At 40.7% G+C, this 22,374-nt stretch overlaps 1 protein-coding gene across 1 annotated transcript in view; it reads left to right on the top strand.

Moving 5' to 3' along the window:
* Positions 1–22,374, top strand: part of CFAP77 (cilia and flagella associated protein 77) — a 183,695-nt gene that overhangs the window by 83,045 nt on the left and 78,276 nt on the right. Inside the window, exons 2-3 of the mRNA XM_069069296.1 lie at positions 12,613–12,712; positions 13,511–13,739. Of these exons, the coding sequence (XP_068925397.1) occupies positions 12,613–12,712; positions 13,511–13,739 (329 nt within the window). The remainder of the gene's footprint in view (positions 1–12,612; positions 12,713–13,510; positions 13,740–22,374) is intronic.

Here is a 22,374-nt window from a genome sequence, read left to right as displayed (position 1 = left end):
TCTCTCTCTCTCTCTCTCTCTCTCTCTCTCTCTCTCCTCTCTCTCGCCCACTTATCTTTATTCACAGGCTTTATTTTAGATCAATATTCCCCAGTCTTGCTATGCTAACAGGTCAGCTGCCATTTTGTGTTAAACTCCTTCTCATTTATTACAATATCACTTTTATTGACATAGAAATAAAACTTACAATCAATGAGATATTATGAAATATACATCAAAAAAAAGTCACTGGAGCAGGCGTTTTCATCTGTACTCGGGAAGGAACAAGGGTTTATGGAGGGAAAAACCCCACACTGAACATTTTCCTTCACTATTACATGCTGCGATTTTCAATGAATCTATAAAGAAATTGAAAACATAAATAAGGTAACGAAAGAGAATGATCCTTGCAGCTGTCAAAACTTAAAACACATCAGTTCCCCTTTGATTTCTGTTTTAAGTTTTGAAAAGTACATAGATCATTCTCTGCCTTCTTTATTTCAGGGAGCTTCTGCCATGTATCTACTTACTGTGCTCATCTGGGTTTGACCCTTGGTAGCTGATGGGATCGACTGACCAAATAATCATGTCATCTATTTCTCATGACACCCAAAAGGGGCTTCACTTATTCATTCAAGTTTCTTTGCAGTCTAAAACACTATTCTTTCCCCCTTTGGGTTCCACATCAAAGGGAGCTTGAACATGTTTCTTCCAATTACGGTAATATAGACTGTGCAATGACCATTGGAAAGAGCCATAGAAAGGCCAGAACCTTAGAGACAATCTAGTCATAAGATCATAGATTCAGAATTGGAAGAGATCTCAAGAAACCATATATAATAGTCCAACATTTTTATTTCATAGATGGGAAAACTGAGTCATAGAGAGGAGAAGTGATTTGCCCACCATACTAGAACTGATTAAATGGTAGAGCCAGGACTGAAACCCAAGTCCCTTATCTCCCAGTCTAAAGGCTTTTGTTCCCCATTATGCCACATAGTCTTCCAAAACAAGATCATGTAAAGCAAGTGAGAAACATAGATTAAAATGAAATACAGAGGTCTCTGAATATCCTGGGCTTTGCTTGGGACCGAAATCATTACAGTTAAAAGAATTAATAAATCCCTATTTATATAACCCCTAGACCTTACCCTTCACTGGCCATTATTCTTCCTTCCTGGCAATGGGGTTAAGTGACTTGCCCAGGATCACACAGTTAATAAGCTTTTAAAGTCAGATTTGAACTTAGGTCTTCCTGATTCAAGGGCTACTGTTCTATCTACGTTATCATTTAGTTACCCCTACTAGCTCCTATTATAACAGGCAAGAAAAGATCTATAGCAGAGGGCTTAAGGATGCTACTGCCAGTGCTACAGGACAGGTTTTTCTCTAATAATCTATACCAATTGCCTGACTTCTTTAAAATCTTGCATCTTCCTTGCTATTTCCACCTGTTGAAATTCCACTTATTTTTTAAACCTACCTTTGAATCCACCTCTTCCATGAAGTCTTCCTTGATTTTTCCAATTAAAAGTGAGTTGTCTCTCCTCTGATCTCTCCACAGCACTTTGTATCTCTGTTTTGGCACTATTTTGTCTTGCATATTCAGTATCAGTCAGTCAGTAAATATTTATTAAGCACCTTCTATATTCTGGTACCATACTAAGCACTGAGGATATGGGGGTGGGGGTGGAAACAGCAAAAGACAGTCCCTGTCCTCAAGGAGCTTACAATCTAATGGAGGCAATGACAATCAAAAATACGTACAAACAAGCTACATACAGGATAAATAGGAAATAATTAATAGAGGGAAGGCATTAGAATTAAGAGGGGTTGAGAAAGGCTTCCTGTAGAAAACAGGATTTTAATTGATATCTGAAGGAAACCAGGGAATCCAGTAGGCAGAGAGGAGGAAGGAGAGCATTCCAGGCATGGGGGCAGTAAGAGAAGAATGAACAGAGCCAAGAGATGTTGAGGCCAGTGTCACTGGACTGAAGAGTATGTGGTGGGAAATAAGGTGGAAGAAGGCTGGAAAGACAGGAAGGGTCTAGACTAAGTTCTGAAGGGCTTTGAGTGACAGAGGATTTTGTATTATCTGTGTACTTGCCAGCCCCCTACTAAAAGGTAAGGGTTTCTGGATGGCAAGGGGATACTCTATTCTGTCCTTTGTTCTTCCTTCTTACCGAAAGAGGATCAATGACATCATGATGTTGAGGTGTGTGTTACTGTGGCTGATCACTCTAACATGAGCTTGAAAGGCTCTGCCACAGGTTGGGAACAAACAGTCTATTTGAACATTTGAGATGGAGATGTCTCTAGATTTGCTCACTTCACATTTCCTTTGTGCTACCATGATTTTGTTGATAAGCTCATAGGCTCCCTTAGAGCCGAAAGGGGCCTCAGTAGTCATCTAGTCCAATTCCTTCATGGTACTGATGAGGAAACTGGGGGCTGAGAATGACTTGTCCAAGGTCACACAGCTGGTAAAGAATTGTATTGAGCTGAACTGAATAGAAAGTAGCAGATCCCAAATTTCAACACAGGCCCCCTAGCTCTGTGAAATTGAATTGAGAAGAGTAAGCTGAACCTTAATTTTACCACCATTTTCCCAGCTTTAGATCCACTGTTTTCCATTATACTATGGTCATAGAGGTGCTTAATGGAAGTTCAATTGAATTTATACTTTCCAGTCTTGACCTGTGTAAGTGTGAAACTGTGCAAAGAATAACATTTCACCTGTATCCCTCTGTTTTCTTATCCACAGAGCAAGGAGAACTATTGGTTAACACACTTCACAGGGGGAGGTGAAACAGGTGAATTCATTTTGAATGACCTTATTTCACAACCTCTTCTCTGTTATTCAGACTCATGTCTACATCAGAGATATGTAGAACCTAAAGAAGTAGATGATTTTTAAAAAAAATTCTCTTTGGTCTGGAAGTGCATTTTTTTTCCCGGTAGTAGAAACAAATCAACTTTCTTAATTCTGATTTGTTCAGGCTTGTTATTAAAATGAATTTGTCTCCTGTAGGCATATACCAGCTGACAGTGGTGTGATGTCATAGGCTCATGGGTCTCTAGAGCTAGAAGGGATTTTTGAGGCTGCATAGTCCAACCTCTTCATTTTATAGATAAGGAAACTGAGACCCAGAGAACTGAACTTTCTGGCCCAAGGTCACACAGAAAGTAAGTGGATGAGGTGGGATGTCTCAATTTGGGCACTGTACTGGGTGATCTCTGATGTCCCTCCCAGTTCTAACAGTTTACAATCGTGCTAGGGGGTCAGGGTGAAAAGTCTGTGGCAATGGATAACCCACAAAACAGATAAATGGGAGTTACCTTTAAATCACATCCCAAATGGAATATCTGTCAATCACAGTGCAACAGGTGACATGACTTTTGTATGCCCCCAACTCACTCTGGAAACCTCATAATAGTAGGAACTCCTTCCTTCCTGATTAGGCTCTGGAGGAAAAGTTCCAGAGAGTTCACCCCCTGGGACAATGAGATGCCACCTGCAAGTGACTCGAATGTACTGATTTCCTTAAATGCCATCTTGCTGGTTGTTATTGTTTTAGAAACCAAGTCTCAGTGTTTTGTTCCTTCCAACCTCCTCATATTTGCCTTCTTCAAAACGCTGTGTGTTCCTTCCTCATCTACCTAAACCTGATGCTGAGTTACTGGCCCCCAGAGGGCCGCGGGAGCTCAGATCTGATGCATCCATGCACTTTGTAGCTCACCGCCTTCTCTGAGTGTAATCAAACATCGAGCTAAGTAGCAAATAAATCTCTCGATCTCATAAGCTGCACAGCGAGATCATGTAAATGCAAATGAAGGACTTGATTTCAAGCTGTCGCAGGGGGGAAGGGGGAGAAAATGCTGGGCCCTGTCACTGCAATCACTCCACAAGGCAAGAGCCATAAATCAGTAATACTAATAGTAATGGCGACATGACAGGAGGCTTTACTGTACAAGGGAGGCTAATGAAAGTAGAGAGAACAGAAGGTAGTGGGGAAGCACCCAGGGAAGCAGTGTGGGCTGCTCACTGACACTGACTGGCCTCCAGGGTTCTTAGGAGCCCTAGAATGGTGGGACTGACCTGCTGAAGTGAACACTGTAGGCCACTTCCTAACCTAGCCAGGCTGTGCAAGCATCCAGAGAGTACTGACCACCCAGGAAACTGCAAGGGAAGAGCCAGGATTTCAAAGTTGCCTCCTTACTCTGACTGTTAGATCCTAGTCTCTCCAAATCTCTTTTGCCCTGGATAGAGTGTGTGTATGTGAGAGAGAGAGAATGCGTGTATGTGTGTGCACACAAGTATATATGTGAGTTAATGTATGTGCACATGAGTATGAGTGTGTGTGTGAGAGAGAGAATGCATGTATGTGTGTGCACACAAGTATATATGTGAGTTAATGTGTGTGCACATGAGTATGAGTGTGTGTGTGTGTGTGTGTGTGTGTGTGTGTGTGTGTGTGTGTAACTTCAGGTCTAAAAATTCCATGTATAGCATTTCAGGTCTAAAAATTCTCACTGGTCAACCTGGACCCTGGAACTGCTCCCTCTCAGCCAGAGTTCCACCTCACCTCTCTGTCTGTGACTTGGGTTTAATGGTGTCCGTGTGGGAGTACATCAGTATTCCTTTAAAATATCTCTTTGCAGTGTCCAGCTGTCACCCTAACAATGCACTTAATTCAAAGCCTTCAGCTCTTAAGATGATACCAGAGCCTTTTGATACAAGAAGAGCCTTATTTTACATGATTGTTTATCTGAGCTTCTTATTATGGAAATAAATAAATATCCAATATGCTAATAATGATCATAATTTGCATTTATATTGTGATTTTCATTCAAGGATCTTAAGTTGTTTTACAATAATGAATTATGCGTTCAGTGCATGCACATTATGGTGCATGTACGCATATGTATGCATGTCTATATGTCTATACAAATATTTTATTTAATATCTAACAGGCAGTAACTCTTCTGGAGTTCTATGTAAGAGGGTGCATTTATGGAATTCATGAGAGGGGAGGCTTTTCAATTGTCTAACAAATGTTCGTTTAACCTCCAAACAGTTGTATAAAGTGGATAAAGTTGAACAGAGGGAAAGTGCTGGATTTGGAATCAGAGTACCTGGGTCCAGAGCCCGCCTCTGCTACCTGTCACCTGGGTGACCTTGGACAAATCACTTCATCTTTCTGTCCCTCAATTTCCTCATCTGTAAAATTAGGAGGTTGAACTTAATGGATTCTGAAGTCCTTTCTAACTCAAACTGTAAGATCCTGTCTGGTTTTTAGAGACAGAAACTAAAAACCTGTTAAGTGACTCTGCCCATTGGGATGAATAATAAAACCCTATCCAGAATCTAAGTATCCTGCTTCCTGACAAATAACTCTCTTATCCTTGGAAATAGCCACTTGCTTACTTGTTGGGGGCAGAGAGGGGAGGAGGGTGAACCTAGGCCAGGCAAATTATAAGTAAGCCTACCACTTTCTCTCCTTTTTAGTACTGTACATCTATGATACCCTATTACTCAGTAAAGTCCAGTGACTCAGGGTGGCTAGGTGGCGCAGTGAATAGAGCACGATCCTGGAGTCAGGGGGACCTGAGTTCAAATGCGGCCTCAGACACTTAAGACACACACACACACACACACACTAGCTGTGTGACCTTGGGCAAGTATCTTAACCCCAATTGCCCTCCAAAAAGCAAAAAAAAGAAAAGAAAAAGAAAGTCCAGTGCCTCCCTATCACCTCCAGGGTCAAATATAAAGTCTTTGGCATGCCAAGTCCTTCGATACCTACACTTCTCCCCACCTTTCCAATCTTCCTATACCTTACCCCCACTTCTCTCTACACTCTGCGATCTAGGGACACTCACTTCCTTACTGTTTCTTGAATATGACACTGTATCTTCTGACTCTGGGCATTTTTCTCTGGCTGTCCCTGGAATACCCTCTCTCCTTATCTCTACCTCCTGCCTTCTCTGGCTCCCTTCAAAGCCCAGATAACCTGACTGACTAGGAAGTCCAGGCAAGTAACAAATGTGTGGTATCTGGCTCTGGTAAGTGACTGGTCCTCCCTTGCAAGGTTAATATATACATGTATGTGTTATATGTATATATTTTGTTATATATGTATACTATTATGTATATAATATGTATATTGTTATATATGTAACAATATATGTATGTTTTATTTTATATATGTACATATGTACACATATAAAAATATATATGCAATTCAGATTAAAATAGATATAGTGATGCTCCAAAAGGCTAAAACCCTTTCAGTTCTGAACAATTTCAGGACCAAGAATTTGTGCTAAGAGTTGCTTACATAGCAAGGGCTGGTTAGCAAACTATTCACAACCACAATTCCAGAAAGACAGTTGTCTTCAAAGAAGGAGTGGCCCTAGAAAACTAGGGTTGCTGTCTCTACCTGGGTTAGCCCAACATTGTTTTCAGATGCCTAATTTTCTTCCACACTGGGTAGTAAAGGGAGATAACTTGCAGAAGGTGCCCAGAGAAAATTAGGACCTCCAGGGACGTAGAGAGAGATGGTTTTAATTAGAGCTGAGAGATGGGAAATAAGGCAGAGAGATGACATCTTAATGAGGTTTAATGAAGCTGTCTGCTGATGGGGACAGCTGTCACCCAGATCTGTATTCTAGCCAAGTGGCTTTATAACAGAGGAAATTTTGGGGGGAAAAAAGGCAAGGTTTGAAGACAGCTGGGGGTGGGGTGGGGCTGGTCACAACATTAAGCTGAGATTCTCTCCCCTCCAAAAAAATTTAGTAGTAGTACACCCCTAATCATTTGAAAAACTATCCAGACTAACTGGAAATATATTTATAGTTGCTTCTCTTTTCTATCATGGTAAATGACAGTATGGCAAAAGATCTTAAGGACCTTCCCTGGGATTTTTCACTGAGGCAAATGACTAAATTAGGGACTTGTGGGATTGAGGGAATGGAGCAAGTGGAGGGGTCAATGAGTTGAGCCCCCTGCTCCCAAAGCAGCCTACACAAGGAGTTTGTGGTTTGGCCTATTCTTAAAAATTTCCAAGGAAAGCATTCCTTTTCCTTAGCCTCTGTGGGGGAACAGTGGCATTGCAAAATAGACAGTCTATGTCTAAACACCTTTGGACCCATGAATGGTCTGCTCTAGGAGCTAGCTAGCCATGTCCCCTTCCCTTGATTGAAAACCATATTTCATCCTCATTGCAGCTTTAATCTTGTTGTGAGCTGTCAGTGTGGGCAGCTGGTTGGGGATCTGGGTGTTTTTGCCCAGGCTGTAATTTGTGACCTCATCTCCTCCATTTCAGGGATATCAGAGTAAGGTTGCCATGGAAAAGCAGGTGACAGATACCATCAAGCCCCGATTTCCCTGGCGTATCAATGGCAACTAATCTCCAAAGTCTATAATAACATGCTTTGCCCCAGACCTATAAATACAGGGAAAGGAGTCACAATTGAGAGCTTATCACTCACACTGTACATCTTAAATGGGGACTCACAAATACAGGATTAGATCTACATATCATTTTCTGTGAGGTTTCAGAAAGGGTCGTGATGTTAAGGAGCTTGGTTGTGGTTCTTTACAACAGGTCTACACAGGCAAAGTAGAGATTTAAGCAATTAACTTGTAAATTAAACCACTATAGACACCCCATTTGGAAGATTCAAGCCCAATTTTCCCTTAGCAGCAGGGTTTTGTTTCTGAATATACTAGAGAATTGTCTCAATTCTTCATGTCACATTTTCAATTCAATTCAATTTTTAAAAATATGTTGACATTTCTGTGTCTTAGGTACGAGGGTAAATATAAATATGTGTTTGAGTAAGATGGGCACTTGTCTCAGGGAGCCTAATAGGACATTAGGAAATACCTAATATAATATAATGCACATACCTAAGTGCGCGAAAAAGGTACAAACTGAGTGATACGGGTGGGGCAAAGGAATGGTCCTAGGGGATGGTGAGGAGGAACAAGGAGAGGAAGTGCAGACCCCTTAAAGGAGGAAGCTGCTGAGCTAGAGTTTAAGGATGGACTGGAATTTAAGAAACAGAGGTTTTGAGGGAGGGCCAGAAAAGAGTATAAGCAAAAGCACAGAGGCAAGAAAAGTACTGGGCATATACAGGGATGGTTAATAATCCAATTGAGAAGTAATATGAAATTAGACTAGCATACACAGTACTGTACAGAGGCAGGGGGTGCTTATGGATGGCTTCAGCAGCCGGACCAGCCCTCTGCTGGGGCAGACACAGAACAGGCAGCACTGGACCTGGAGTCAGGAAGACCTGAGTTCAGATCCCACATCGGACACTTACTGGCCGCGTGATGCTGGGAAAGTCACCTAACCTCTGTTTGCCTCAATTTCTTTGTCTTTAAACTGGAGTTTAATAATAACACCAACCAGCCAGGGTTGTTCTGAGGATCAAATGAGATAATAATTGTAAAACACTTCGCATAGTGCGTGGCACATGGTAAGCACTATATGAATGTTAGTTATGATCGTCATCATTATGGAGAAGGTGACCCAAAGAAGTGCTATCCCAAGGGGACTAGCATCTAATGAGCTTTATTAAGCACCTGCTCTGTGCACCTAGCACCACGCTGGGATCTGGGGACATTCAGGCACTAGACATGTGATCTTACTGATGTGTGACCTCTCTCCAAAGACACAGACCATAATCTCTCCATGCCTGGCCCATCCCATGTAATTCTCATCCATGTTCTCTCAACAGTTCATTCTCACAGGGTGTTTACCCAGGCGCTATGGCAAGACTTGAGATACAAAGACCAAAATGAAATAGTCTCTGCCTTCAAGGAGATTACATTCCATTTGGGAATACATCACCTACCCATACAAGTACATAGAAAATGTGATAATTTTTTTGGGTGAGGCAGGCACTAATGGGAACTGATCTCCAAAATCTATGATAAAATGCATGCTCTATACTTATAAATGTAAAGGAATCACAACAAGAATGTCATCAAACAGCTTCATTTTAAAAAATATTTTTTAAAATTATCAAGCATTTATTTTTTTCCTCATACTTCCCCCTCCCTATTAGAAAAAAAAAAGAAAAGCAAAAATCTTGCAACAAATGAGGATAATTAAGCAAAACAAATTCCCCGATTTTCCATATCCAAATATGTGTCTTGTTCTACATATTTAGTCTGTCACGTCTTGGTCAAGAGGTCTCACCATACATTAAAAATGAGATCTTCTAATGTTGGACTACATCTGCTAGGTTCTTTGCAGCTTCCCATTTGCTTATTTTTGGTTTCTATTGGTACCCAAACTCCTGCAGCTAGTTAGTGACAGAGGAGAAATTATATGACCGGACCCTTAGTGAGCAGAAAGAAGCAGCATATTTAGTGCTAGCTAAGGGTGACCCTGACATTTGGTCTTTCCTCCCTCCCTCCCTCCCTCCTTCCTTCCTTCCTTCCCTTCTTCCCTTCCTTCTCTCTTTCCTTCCTTCATCTCCTCCCCTTCCCACAACACTGTGCAAGGTGTTATAGGAGAGTAGCAAAGCATGGTATGAGTACTAACTTTAACCCAAGGCTTAGAGTAAGTAAGGATAGATTTGAATTTAATCTAGCTGTCTGACCCACCCAAGTCACTGCCCTTTTCTCAGCCTCTGCAAAATGGGGATAGCAGTTGCACTGCCTACTTTGCAAAGTCATAGGGAAAGTGCTTTATAAACCTTAAAGCTCTATGTGGATATGAGCTGTCATCAATTCCTCCATGGAACTTCCAGCTTAGTAGGGTTTTAAGATGGTAGTGCTTGACAAATACATTAGAGAAGTGCAAAACAACATGACCAATTTCCCTGGGCATAGAATTTTTTTTTCATTTCTAAACCAATAGCCCGTAGGTTAAAGGATACCTGAGCTGAAAGCAAAATGTCCCTCTGTGAAAGTAGCCTGAGTTTGTCAGTCCACCTCCAGGCTAAGAAAGCTCCCAGATGCCTCAGGGGAGAAGAGAGGGTTCTAGTGGAAGAGCCATATTTTAATTAACTTTCCCTGCAGTCACTGGAGAAGCTGATAATTTTAATAAATTCAAAGGAGAAGGCCAGGGCTTTGTCTTGGTGCAACAGTGAGTCATATGGAATGAATTCCAAACAAACCTTCACAGCAGAGACCTTCACAGTACCAGAAACTTGGCTGCAGTCACTGCTCTGGAGAGATTTTCATCAGATCACAGTGTCTGGGATTTGATATGGGCATCAATAGGAACAGAAAAAAACAATAATCATGAGGCTGAAAAGAACCTAGAGATGTCATTTTGTTTAAAAGTTGGAGCTGGAAGAGACCTGAGAATTAGGTCAGAGTTGGAAGGTATCTTCTTAATGTACAGGTCTGATCATGTCACTACTCTAACACCTACAATAGCTCCCTATTTCCTATTTATATCCTAAATATATCTTATATATATTTATATATAAATATCCCATTTATCCTATAGGATAAAAGAAAAAGTCTCTACTAGCTTGGTGTTTTTTAAAGGCCCTTTATATGCTGTGGCTGTGAATTTCTTTTCTTGACACATCTATTGGCTATTCCCAGGCCTCAGGACACAGCACAGGAAAATAAGGTAGCAAGAATAAATACCTTTTTTTTTTTTTTGCTTTTTTTGGAGGGGGAAGGCAGGGCAATTGGGGTTAAGTGACTTGCCCAAAGTCACACAGCTAGTTTTGTGTTAAGTGTCTGAGGTTGGAATTGAACTCAGGTCCTCCTGACTCCAGGGCTGGTGCTCTATTCACTGCACCACCTAGCCACCCCAAGAATAAATACTTTTTAATGGAATTATCCTCAGAAAATAGAAGATTAGAAATGAGGAGGAGGGAACTTACAACACAGTAAGAGACCTTAAAACAGAATATCAAGGTTAGAAGGCACCTTAGAACACAAAATGTCAGTCCTTTGGGGAAAGTACATTCTCACATCTTAGCTCTCACTGACTGAAATATTCTTATTTCTAACCTAAGAGGGAAGTGACTTTTCCCATCCATAGCTCCCATTTCTTCTACCAGAACTGATATTTCTAGCCAGAAGCAGGTGAGACACAGTATTCTCCTCCACATACCTGCCCTACCTCTCCCTGGCTCCCAGTATTTCTCCTGTACCTTCATCTTCTAGTCTTCCTGTCTCTATACCCCTCTATTAGAAGTTCCTGGGATGCACTGATTGATTGAGGAACAGCTAAACAAATTGTTGTATGTGATTGTAATGCAAATTACTGTGCTATAAGAAAAGATGAATATGAGAAATTCAGAGAATCATGGGGAGACATGAATTGATGCAAAATGAAACCAACAGAACCAAGAAACACTATACATACTGATTACGACAATATAAATGGAACAAACCAATAAAAGAAAAAGAAATTGTACACCATATAATTATAATGACCAGGATGACCCTAAACAATCAAAAAAGTACACTTTTGTACTTTTAAAAATTATAATTTATTTTAACATTCATTTAAAAAAAATTGGGTTCCAAATTCCTAATTCTCCAAATAATCTCCATCCCTCTAGCCTCTCCCCCACTTAAGAAGGCAAGCAGTAGGATGTTGTGCAAAACCTATTTCCACATTAGCCATGTTGCCAAAAAAAGCAAAAAAAAAGTGAAAAGTATGCTTCAATCTATACTCAACATTTATCAGCTCTCTCTGTCTTCTTCCTTTCTTTGTAGAGGTGGTGGACACTAGGTGTGAAATATTACATATTCTTTCAGACTCCTTGCTGAGTTGGCTAACATTGCTGAAATGATTTTTCCTCTTCTTTTTTATTCTTTGTTATAGTGATGGTTTCAGGAAAGAGGGATTTATTCAGAAATGAAGGTGACATCAAAACAAAATATCTATAAAAAATTATGTGTGTGTATTTTTTTAAAAGAGAAAAGTGATTAGATCGTCAATAGCAACCACAATCTGTGCATTTTCTTCCTTACCCACCTCCTGGACAGATAAAAGTCATTTCTTACTGAGGAAAGTTGTTTCTGGTCCATGATTTCCTCTTTAGAAGGAGTTTTTGTGGCCACACCCTTCATCCAATCTTTGTTTCTAGTCATCATCCTCTTCATAGGATCATAGTTTTAGAGCTGGAAGGGACTTGAAGGAAGCCAGGGACATTAGGAGTCCAACCCCTTCATTTTGCAAGATGAAGAAACTGAGGAACATCATCATTGTGGAGAGGGAGGGTAGCAATGTGCAAAAAGTGATGACTCTGATATTGGGAGGTGGAAAGAAGGAGGGAGAGCCTTCCTGACATGGGGGATAGCCAGTGAAAATGCCCAGAATCAGGAGACAGAGTATCTTGTTGGAGGAATGGAAAAGGAGACCATTTTCACTGGATTGCAGGTGGTGGAAGGGTATCAAGTATAAGAAGACTGGAAAGGTATATGTGGCAGGGGTGGGGATATGTTATGAAGGGACAGGTTATGAATGGCCTTGAACACCAAACAAAGGGTGTAGAAAATTAGTGATGGTCTGTACTGGACCCTAGGCCTCCTGGCTTCCAAATTCGCCCTCTTGTGATTATACTGCCTGTTTATTGATTGGTTGTTTGACATGAATTTCAGTTCTTTACTTTTTCTCCCACTGCTTCCTCTTGTAGGCTGAACTTGGGAAGCCTCGGGAAAGGAGCAGTGCTCTGCCTGGAATTAATTTTAACTATGGACTATATATTCACGGGCTAGATGGAGGAGTCCCAGAAGGTAAGATGGTACAAGTTTGCATGTTGTAGGGCAAGAGTAATTCAAAGGATGGCAAACCACTCTTTCCCTAGCTGGTGGGTCATGACTGTCCATTGGGCTGAGATGTGGGCAGCAGTGGGATTGGTCCAGCCAGAAGGGACCAGGGTTAAGCATCCATCTAAATAGGTGGTGTCTGTGAGGTCTACAAAGGCAAGCTATCAAGTCCAGACGGTCTCTTAAAGCTTGGAAGAGCAGGCAGATAGCATGGATCTTAATAGCCACCTAATTCATTCCTTCCTCCCCCCCCTTTCTTTGATGATTTTGGGAGTCAATGTGGTACAGTACTTGGATTTGGAGTCACAGGGACTTGGTTCAAACCTAGGCTTTACCTATATTACCTCTGGCAAGTTGCTAAACATCTCTGGTCTTCAGTGTCCTCATATCTAAAATAATGAGGTTGAACCAGATGACTTCTGAAGTACCACATAGCTCAGAATCTGAGTTGAGAGGAATTTTCCCAGAGGTACCTGCTCAGCTACTACTGTAAGTACATGAGTTAGGGGTAGGTTATAATTCTTCTGAGGGGTCAACAACTAACTCAGAAAAGGAGAAGCTAGAAGCTTGAATGGGGGAGGAAGTGGTATAGTGTGGATCTGTTGGGGGAAGGAAGGAAAGAAGGAAGGAAGGAAGGAAGGAAGGAAGGAAGGAAGGAAGGAAGGAAGGAAGGAAGGAAGGAAAGGAAGGAAGGAAAGGAAGGAAGGAAAGGAAGGAAGGACTTGAAAGTATCTCCATTATTCTTTTGTCTCCCTTTCCTCATAGCCATTGGACACTGGAATGTTTTGAAACAGCAACCTACCTCCCCTCAGGCAATGACTCGGGATTTTATTGCCATGAACCGTGGGGCAATCAAAGCTGGTCTGGTGACAGCCAAGGAACATTTCCTATACCGCCAACTCAATGATATCCGAAGAAGTGACCAGGATGAGAGGCGTTTCAAAAAGGACCAGTCATCTGTCCCTCCAGATATAACCTATGGCATCCGGGCACGGTAAGGCCTGGCTTGTAACCAATGCCCCATCCTTCCCTCTGGGATCTATTCCACCTGTGGAATCAGAGCACAGGTCAAAAAATCTACTGAGGTGGTAATTAAGGGGACTATCATCTCAGGTTTCCTGAGTGAATTAGCATAATTTGATGTCTCAAAGAATCAAACATAACCCCATTTCCTTAAATCTAACCATACCTTTATTGATAATATGCAAACCACCAATGGTACCTACATTTCAAAAAAGAATACAAAGATGTATATGTCAGTTTTACAGGCCATTCAATTTCTTAGCTGTCACTTTGGTTCTCTGAGTGGCAAAAGTGAATGTAACAGTTCCAGGAAAAAAACCAAACAAACCTAGCACTGTCCAAAACTACAGGGTAGATCCCAGTGGCTACAGTGGTTAGGGGTAGTACTATTTTATTCTCAAGAGGGCAAAGACTGCTATAGCCTTCTTCAAATGCTCTGATATAGAATAAGCAAATTCCAATTGGGGGAAGGAGTTGCATTCATGGATACATCAACTGTTCTAGCTGATTCTGTCTACCTCTCCCTCTGGATGAAGGAACACAGTCTCTATTGGCACCACAAAGACTATCTTACAGTGGGTGCTTAGCACCCATGTTTATATAAGGTCTGAGAATACTTAGGATGGCAATGACCTAATCTTTTTTTATAGATCATGCTCATGCTTTCACAAAGAGTTGTATCTCATATATTCCAGACTGGGAAAGTCCCATGAAAAAATAGAGAGTGTTATGTGGGCTCTGAATAGGGAAAGATCATTTCTACTTGGGTGGATCAGGGAAGGCCATATAGAGAAGACAGTGTTTGATCTGGGTCTTGAAGGATGTGTAGGTATTGTGTGGAGAAGTTAGAATAGGGGGAAGGAAAAAACAGAACGAACAAAGATACGAAGTCAGAAACTATCATTGGGTTTCAACTAATCTAGTGTACATAAGGTTTGTGATGATGGGGTAAGACTAGAAAGGTAGACTGAGACATTACTGATGTTTAGGGTGGGGGTGGGATGGAGAACAGGCTTCTCCAAGGAAACTCTGAATGCACATGGACCTGGGCTTATTCTTGCAGGAGAATGACCCTAAGGAGAGGGAATTCAGGATTTTTAATCATACTCTCTGGTTCTTTATGCCTCATCCCAAAAATCTCAGGGAAGCTCTCTTAAATAGCACTTAGTTTTGATTCACATTTAGAGTCTTCCTAGAAGAAATTAACAGTATCCCTTCCAGAAAAGCTATTCAATGGACAAAGTAGTAGATATAAAATATAGGGCAGCTATTTATTTCTCCCTCTGTGAAAGAAATATTTAAAATACAAAAGATTCATAAATACTTACTATGTGCCAGAAAGAATTCTGGATACAAAAGAAAGCAAAAACACTCTCTGCTCTTGAGGAGCTCAGTCTAATAGGGGAGACAACATGTAAACAACAATTTACATACAAAATATATACAGTACAAATGGGAATTAATCTAAAAGGAAGTCACCAGCAGTGGGATTTTGAGGAGGTAGGGTGGAGAAACTAAGAAAGACCTTCTTTGGAAGGTGGGATTGAGTCATGAAGGGATCCAGGAGGTAGAAGTGAGGAGGGAGAACATGAAAGGCTTAGAGGATAGCCAGTGAAAAGGCATGAAGCACTCCAGCACAGTGAGAGGCTACACAGCAGAGCAACAAGAGGTTTAAGACAGACTTCAGAAAAACCTGGAAAGACTTATATGAACTGATGCTGAATGAAGTGAGTAGAACCAGGAGAACATTGTAAACAGTAGGAGCCGCATTGTGCAATGACTGACTTTAATAGACTTGGCTCTTCTCAGCAATGCAAGGACCTAAAACAACTCCAAAAGACTCATGATGGAAAATGCCACGCACATCCAGAGAAACAACTATAGAGTCTGAATGCAGATAGAAGCCTACAATTTGCTTTTTTTGTTTGTTTTGGTTTGTTTTTTACTTTCTCATGGTTGCTCCCATTCATTCTAATTCTTCCATATGACATGACTAATGTGAAAATATGTTTAATAGGAATGTATATGTAGAACCTATATCAGATTGCATGCCGTCTTAGAGAGGGGTGAGGGGAGGGAAGGGGAGAAAATTTAAAACTTATGGAAATGAATATTGAAAACGAAAAATAAATAAATAATTTTTAAGAAGAAGAAGAAGAAGAGGTCCAAGACCCACACCTTACAAGGAGCAGGAACAGGTGCCAACTGGAAGCTTTGTCACCCACCACCAAGTTCTGGCTACAGATCAAGGACAGACTGGGGAAGGGATTTGTGCCCAAGAGTAGCTTTCTAGGGGTAAGGAACTGTCCCCAGGCCCTAGGGTATGTACTGAAACAGGAGAAGTTTTAAAAAAGAAATAGAAGCTGTGCAGCTTGGACCCCAGGAGCAGAGATGGGTCTAACTTCTAGCCCAGTCTGAAGCCTGCAGACAAATAACCAGGGCAGGAATCACAAACTAAAGGGAAGCTTGTTCTATTGCTCTGAATAGCAGAACTTCCCAGCTGGTTAATAGGGGCTGAGTTCAGCAGCTGTCTGCTGTTGCTCAAATCCAAACCCAGGTCAGTAACTTGCAGAACTCAGACCAGGGGGCCAGTGATTGGACTTTGCCCGGAGTCAGATCACTCAGGAATACTGATAACTTGCAGATCCTTAGCCTGAACTGTCCCTGAGAGCCTAGAATAACACAATACTCAATATCTCAAGAAAGCAGCTATAGGACCAGTCCAGATCTTCCCTCCAGAAGGGCACCAAGCTTGGTCCTAACATCAAATTTGAAATCAGGATGAAGGATGGAAGAATGACTAAATAAAAAAAGAATTCCCAGCATAAAATATGAAGATAGTGACAGGGATGCTTAAGATGCAAACCCAGGAGAAGAAAGTGACTCCCAAACATCTGCAAGCAAAGCCTCAAATAAAAGCACAATGTGGGCACAAATTCAACTATAAGACCTGGAGGAGATGAAGCAAGAGTCTTTTTTTAAGTTTTTGAAAATCTTTTTTTATAAACGAAATGAGAACACTAGAGGAAAAAAGTAGGAAAGAAGAGATATAGAAGAAAGAATTGGAAAGGGAATTAACAGCTTGACACAAGAGGTACAAAACCTTGCCCAAACAACAAACTCCCTGGTAATTAAAATAGACCAAATAGAAGCCAATGACTCCAAGAGATAATATAAAAAAAGCCAAAAGGCTGGAAAAATAGAAGAAAAGGTAAGGTGTATCATAGTAGAAACAACTGACTTAGAAAATAGATTGAGGAGAAAAAAATTTAAGGATCATTGAACTACCTAAATGCCATGACAAAAAAAGGAGTCTAGGGGTCAGCTAGGTGGCGCAGTGAATAGAACACCAGCCCTGGAGTCAGGAAGGCCTGAGTTCAAATCTGATCTCAGACACTTACAAAAACTAGCTGTGTGACCTTGGGCAAGTCACTTAACCCCAACTGCCCTCCAAAAAGCAAAAAAAATTTTTTTAAAGGAGTCTAGCTATTATAATTTCAAGAAATTATAAAGTAAAACTATCTATCTAGATCTCTTAGAACCAGAGGGCAAAGTGGAAATAGAAAGAATCTACCTCCTGAAGGAAATTCTAAAATGAAAATTCCCAGGAACACTATAGCCAAAATCCAGAGCTTCTCATTAGAGGAAAAATACTTCAAGCAACCAGAAGGAAATAATTCAAATATTAAGGAGACTTTGTCAGAATCACACATCATTTAGCAACTGCCACTATAAAGGAAAGGAGAATATGGAATACTCTATACCAGAAAACAAAGTATATAGGCTTACATCTAATAATAACTTACTTAGCAAAACTGAGTATAATCCTACAGAGGAAAAATGTATTTTTAGTTAAATACAGGACTTGTAGGTATTCCATGAAAGCAGAGGAGTCAAAAGAAATACAAAAAGGTAAACACAAACAAAAAACCACTAGGGACTAAATAAAAAGATAATGTGCTTACATTTTAATATGGGCACATGATATATACACATACATACACAAAGACATACATATATATCTGTATCTATATCTATCTACCTATCTTATCTGAACCCTATCATCATCAGGGGTCATAGAGCCTAATTAAGCAGACGGCCTAAGAAATAATTCTATTATGCATTTATGATCTTAAAAGAAGAATGGAAGGAGGGGGAGAGAAATACACTTGGAGGGGGAGAGGGAAGGGAAAATAAGGTTAGAGGAAATTATCTCACATGATTGGGGTACACAAGTACAAGTCTATATAAAACAAGAAGGAAAGCGGAGAGTTGGTGACCCTTGAACCTCACTCTCATCTGACTTGGTCAAAGGAAAGAAGAATAAACACACACAGTTGTGTACAGAAATACATTTCATTCAACAGAAAAATAGGAGGGAAAGGGGAGAAGGGAGAATGGGGAATTAGAGGGAGAATAGATTAAGAAATTGGTCCTAAGAAAAACAAACTCTAACTAAGGATGTATGCAAATATTTGTAGCTCTTTTTGAAATGACAATCTGAGAGGATGGTCAATTAGGGAATGGCTGAACAAGTTATGATTTATAAATGTGATAGAATATTATTATACTATAAGAAATGATGAAGAGAATAGTTTTATAGAAATCTGGGAAGACTTAGATGAATTGATGAAAATGAACAGAACCAGGATAACAATTTATATATCGACAATATTGTAAAGACAAATAACTTTGAAAGACTTTGGAAGAAACTCTTCCTAAATGTGATGACCAACCACAGTTCCAGAGGACTAGTGATAAAACATGTGACCCACTTCCTGATAAAGAAGTGAGAGATTCAAAATAAATAATCATCCACACATATGTATACACACACATACACATATGCATGAGGTTTTTTTCTTTTGGACATGGACAGTTCAGAAATTCATTTTGCTTTACTATACATGTTTGCAACAGGAGTTTTATCTTTCTTTTATTATCTGTTGGGGTGGGAGGGGGAAGATAGATTTTTGCTGATTGAATAAAAAACAAAATTTAATTTTAAAAATAGTAATAGAAAAGTTGGGGGGAAAGGTAGGGTCTTTGGCGAGGGAGAGAATGAGTTCTGTTTTGGATATGTTGAATTTTAGATGTCGAGGGCTCTTTGGTGGACATCTCTGATCCAGCAAGCATGACCTGGATGAAGATCCAGTAATAAAGACGATTGAAAGAGAACAGTCAGGTAGAAAGAGAACCAGGAAAGAGACATATCATGAAAATCTAGAGAGGAGAGAGTACTGATTGAGGAGAATGAGATTGACAATGTCAAAGGCTGTAGAGAGGTCAAGAAGGATAAGGATCCCTGGTTCCGTTGGAGAGAGCAGTTTCAGGTGAATGATGAGGTCAGAAGCCAGACCACAGAGAGCTTGGAAGAGCATAAAAGCCAATGAAGTGGAGGCATGTATTGTAAATAGCTTTCTCCAGGAGTTTAGTAATGAAAGGGAGGAGAGATATAGGATTACAGGTAGTAGGGATATTTAGAGCAAGTGAGAGTTTTGTTTGGTTGTTTGTTTTTTGTTTGTCAGCAGGGAAGTAGGTAGGAGATAGAAAGAAGACTAACAAGAAGGCGGGGATGACAGAGGAGGCATTCTGCTGGAGAAGACAGGATGAAACGGGTTCAAGGGTGCCTGTTTATTGGATTTTTCCTCTACATGATAAGAGAGACCCTACAGGAAGATACGTGGGTTTTAGGGAAAGGGAAATAAAGTACCGAAATGAAAGGTAAGCAGGGATAAAAGGAGGCAAATTTTACAAATATTTGGGGGCCAGATCTACAGTTCAATTATTGGGATCCATGATTGTTGTCAAGAGGAAAAGGAATCTCAAAAGAAAGTGGTTGGATAGAAATAGATTCCTTTAGGTGGTTACCCTGATTTGGATGAGATATTCATTTGATACTTTAGGCCACAGCTTCCTAGAAGACAGGGAAACTACCAGCAGATCTCTTCTCATTTAATCTTTATGCATTTGCTCAATAAAGTATCTATAAATTTGATTCAGAAGTACAAGAGACTAGTTCAGGGGTGGGGAACCTGTGGCCTCAAGGCCACATGTGGCCCTCTGGGTCCTCAAGTTTGACCCTTTGACAAACTCCACTGGAGTATGCACTTGAGGACCTAGAGGGCCACAAGTGTCCTCGAGGCTGCAGGTTCCCCATCCCTGTGAACTAATTTCTTCCCTTAGAGGATTTATACTTTGGCTGGCAAACAAGATAAATATCATGTGAACAAGGTTTGGAAAAGTCATTCTCCAGTAGATAAATGGTCAAAGGCTACTAATGAAAGGTAAAGCATTTAAGTGCTTACTATGTGCCAAGCATTGGAATGTAAATGCAAAAGAGAAACAAATTCTTGCCTCAAGAAACTTACATTTTAAGAGAAGGAAACAATATATGTAGGGAAGTTGTAGCCTAGAACAGATATTTGAATTAGGAAAGTTATCATGAGTGGAGCCATGGAGAGGCAATACTACTAAGTGGCATTCATATAGATTTTAAGGTTTTCAAAGAACTTTACATATAATATTTCATTTGGTCCTCACAACCCTCTAAGCTAAGTACTGTAAGTATTCCCAAGGGTCATTTCATTTGGTCCTCACAACCCTCTAAGCTAAGTACTGTAAGTATTCCCAAGGGTCATATAACTAGAAGGTATCTGAGAAAGGATTTGAACTAAATTAATCTTCTTACCATCTAATCTGGTGCTCTACCCACTATACATACATACATACATACATATGTACATATATATATATATATATATATATATATATATATATATATATAGTAAGAAGATTAATTTAGCTCAAATCCTTTCAGAAAACCAATCCCTCCCCCCCCCCCCCCAAAAAAAAAACAAACAAGCAAAAAAACTTCAGATGAGAGAAGTAAAGTGACATACTTGCCCAAGGTCACACAGGTAATGAATAGTAGAGCTGGGATTTTAACTCAGATCCTCTGACTCCAATTCTGTTGGGTTTTTTTAAGAGGCAATGGGGTTAAGTGACTTACCCAGGGTCACAATATAGTGTCAAGTATCTGAGGATTAATTTGAACTCAGGTCCTCCTGATTCCAGGGCCAGTGCTCTATCCACTGTGCTACCTAGCTGCCTCCCCTCTCCAATTCTATTACTTTTATCACTTCCCACCACTCTTGCTGCTTTTTACACCTAGTGAACCCAAGAGCCTTGGGAATGACTGTGGTCTTCTTGCAGACCAGCCCCTGCAACCATCATCCAGGTAAGCAACCACTGAGGAGATGCCACCTGGCAGCTGCTTCTGCAGGTGTATTGACCCCCACCACAACTACTGAAAACCCAGGAAGGAAAGTACTTGTCACTAAAGTTCTTGGCCTTTTCAAATGGCTCAACATCAGAAATAGACAGGGTTTTCATCAGTGGAAATGGCATCAAAGAAGATATGTTATCATCCATTTTGTGGCTGCACCCTAAGGACCATGATATCTTTCCATCTGATTTGCCACAGAAACCTTCTATGTGTTGCCTTCTCCAGTGGAATGGAAACTCCTTGAGAGAAGGGAATGACTTGCTTTTCTACTTGTGTTTTTTCATTCAAAGTGGCAGGCTATATATGCTGATTGACACAGCTACATACATTAGGTAATCATTTCTGTTAGTCATAGCAATATTATTTCCACATGCCCTAGTTCTTAAGGAAACAGAAATTCCTCATATGGCAGCATTGATTGGGAAGGCAGTATTTCCATGTAACAGTCACATAGGAGGCTTCAAATCCAACCTCAGTGTGATAGTAATGGCAATTAAAGATTCCTCTGTATTGGCTTGGTTTTCAAATTGATTGTGTTAAAACCCAGAGTTTGTTAATCCCACCTGTGGGATGGGCTTGTTGATGTGAAAAGAAAGTCCTGAACTGGGAGGAGCTGGTGATGTAGATTTGGAGAGACACTAGAGAGAGGCGGAAGATCTTTTTGGAAGCAGCACCTCGTGGAGAGAGAGAGACTAAGAGAATTGCTGGTGGCCGCTTTGAATTGCCCTGGACTTTGGAGACCTGCCCCCTGAGCTGCCAAGGACTGAGGAGACATGGCTGTTTTGCTGGTACTTTGTCTGTCTGTTTTGATGTTGTTTTGCCAGATTTGTCCACTGGTGAAAGACAGTCCTTTTGTTGAAGAAGTCCTGGAACCTGGCTGTTCGCTAAGAAGCCCTGAGACTGTCCTGCAGACAGAGAGTGAATACTGTCCACTGGTGAAGGACAGTGCTGTTGTTGCAGGGGTCTGGGAACCTTTCTGTTGGTTCGGAAGCCCTGAAGAAGGATTTTCTTGTTGGATGTTTACAGAAATCCTGGGAGAGGGCTTTGCTAATGTGTTCAGGGGTTCTAGGACTGTTCTACAGACAGAGGATAAATTCATGAAGGGACTGGCAATGTATCTTATGGCCTTGCTAAGCCTTGTCTCCCCAGGAACTAAGATTGCTGAGAACTTGCCTAGTGTCAAGATGAAGAAAAGAGCTCCATTTGGGTATTAAGTGCTGTGTTTAAACTTGATGTAACTCTGGGGTAGATTCAATTGTGATCCAGGGGTGGGGAACTTTTGACCTTATTGTGCTCTGTGATTGACAAATGAAGGTTC

This window comes from Petaurus breviceps, unplaced genomic scaffold (genome assembly GCF_028583685.1).
Source record: "Petaurus breviceps papuanus isolate PSGF00001 unplaced genomic scaffold, PetGlider_PUasm1.0 90779, whole genome shotgun sequence".
In the NCBI taxonomy this organism is placed as follows: domain Eukaryota; kingdom Metazoa; phylum Chordata; class Mammalia; order Diprotodontia; family Petauridae; genus Petaurus; species Petaurus breviceps.
The sequence above is the reverse complement of the archived record's forward strand: the minus strand, read 5'-3'. Positions and strand labels throughout refer to the sequence as shown.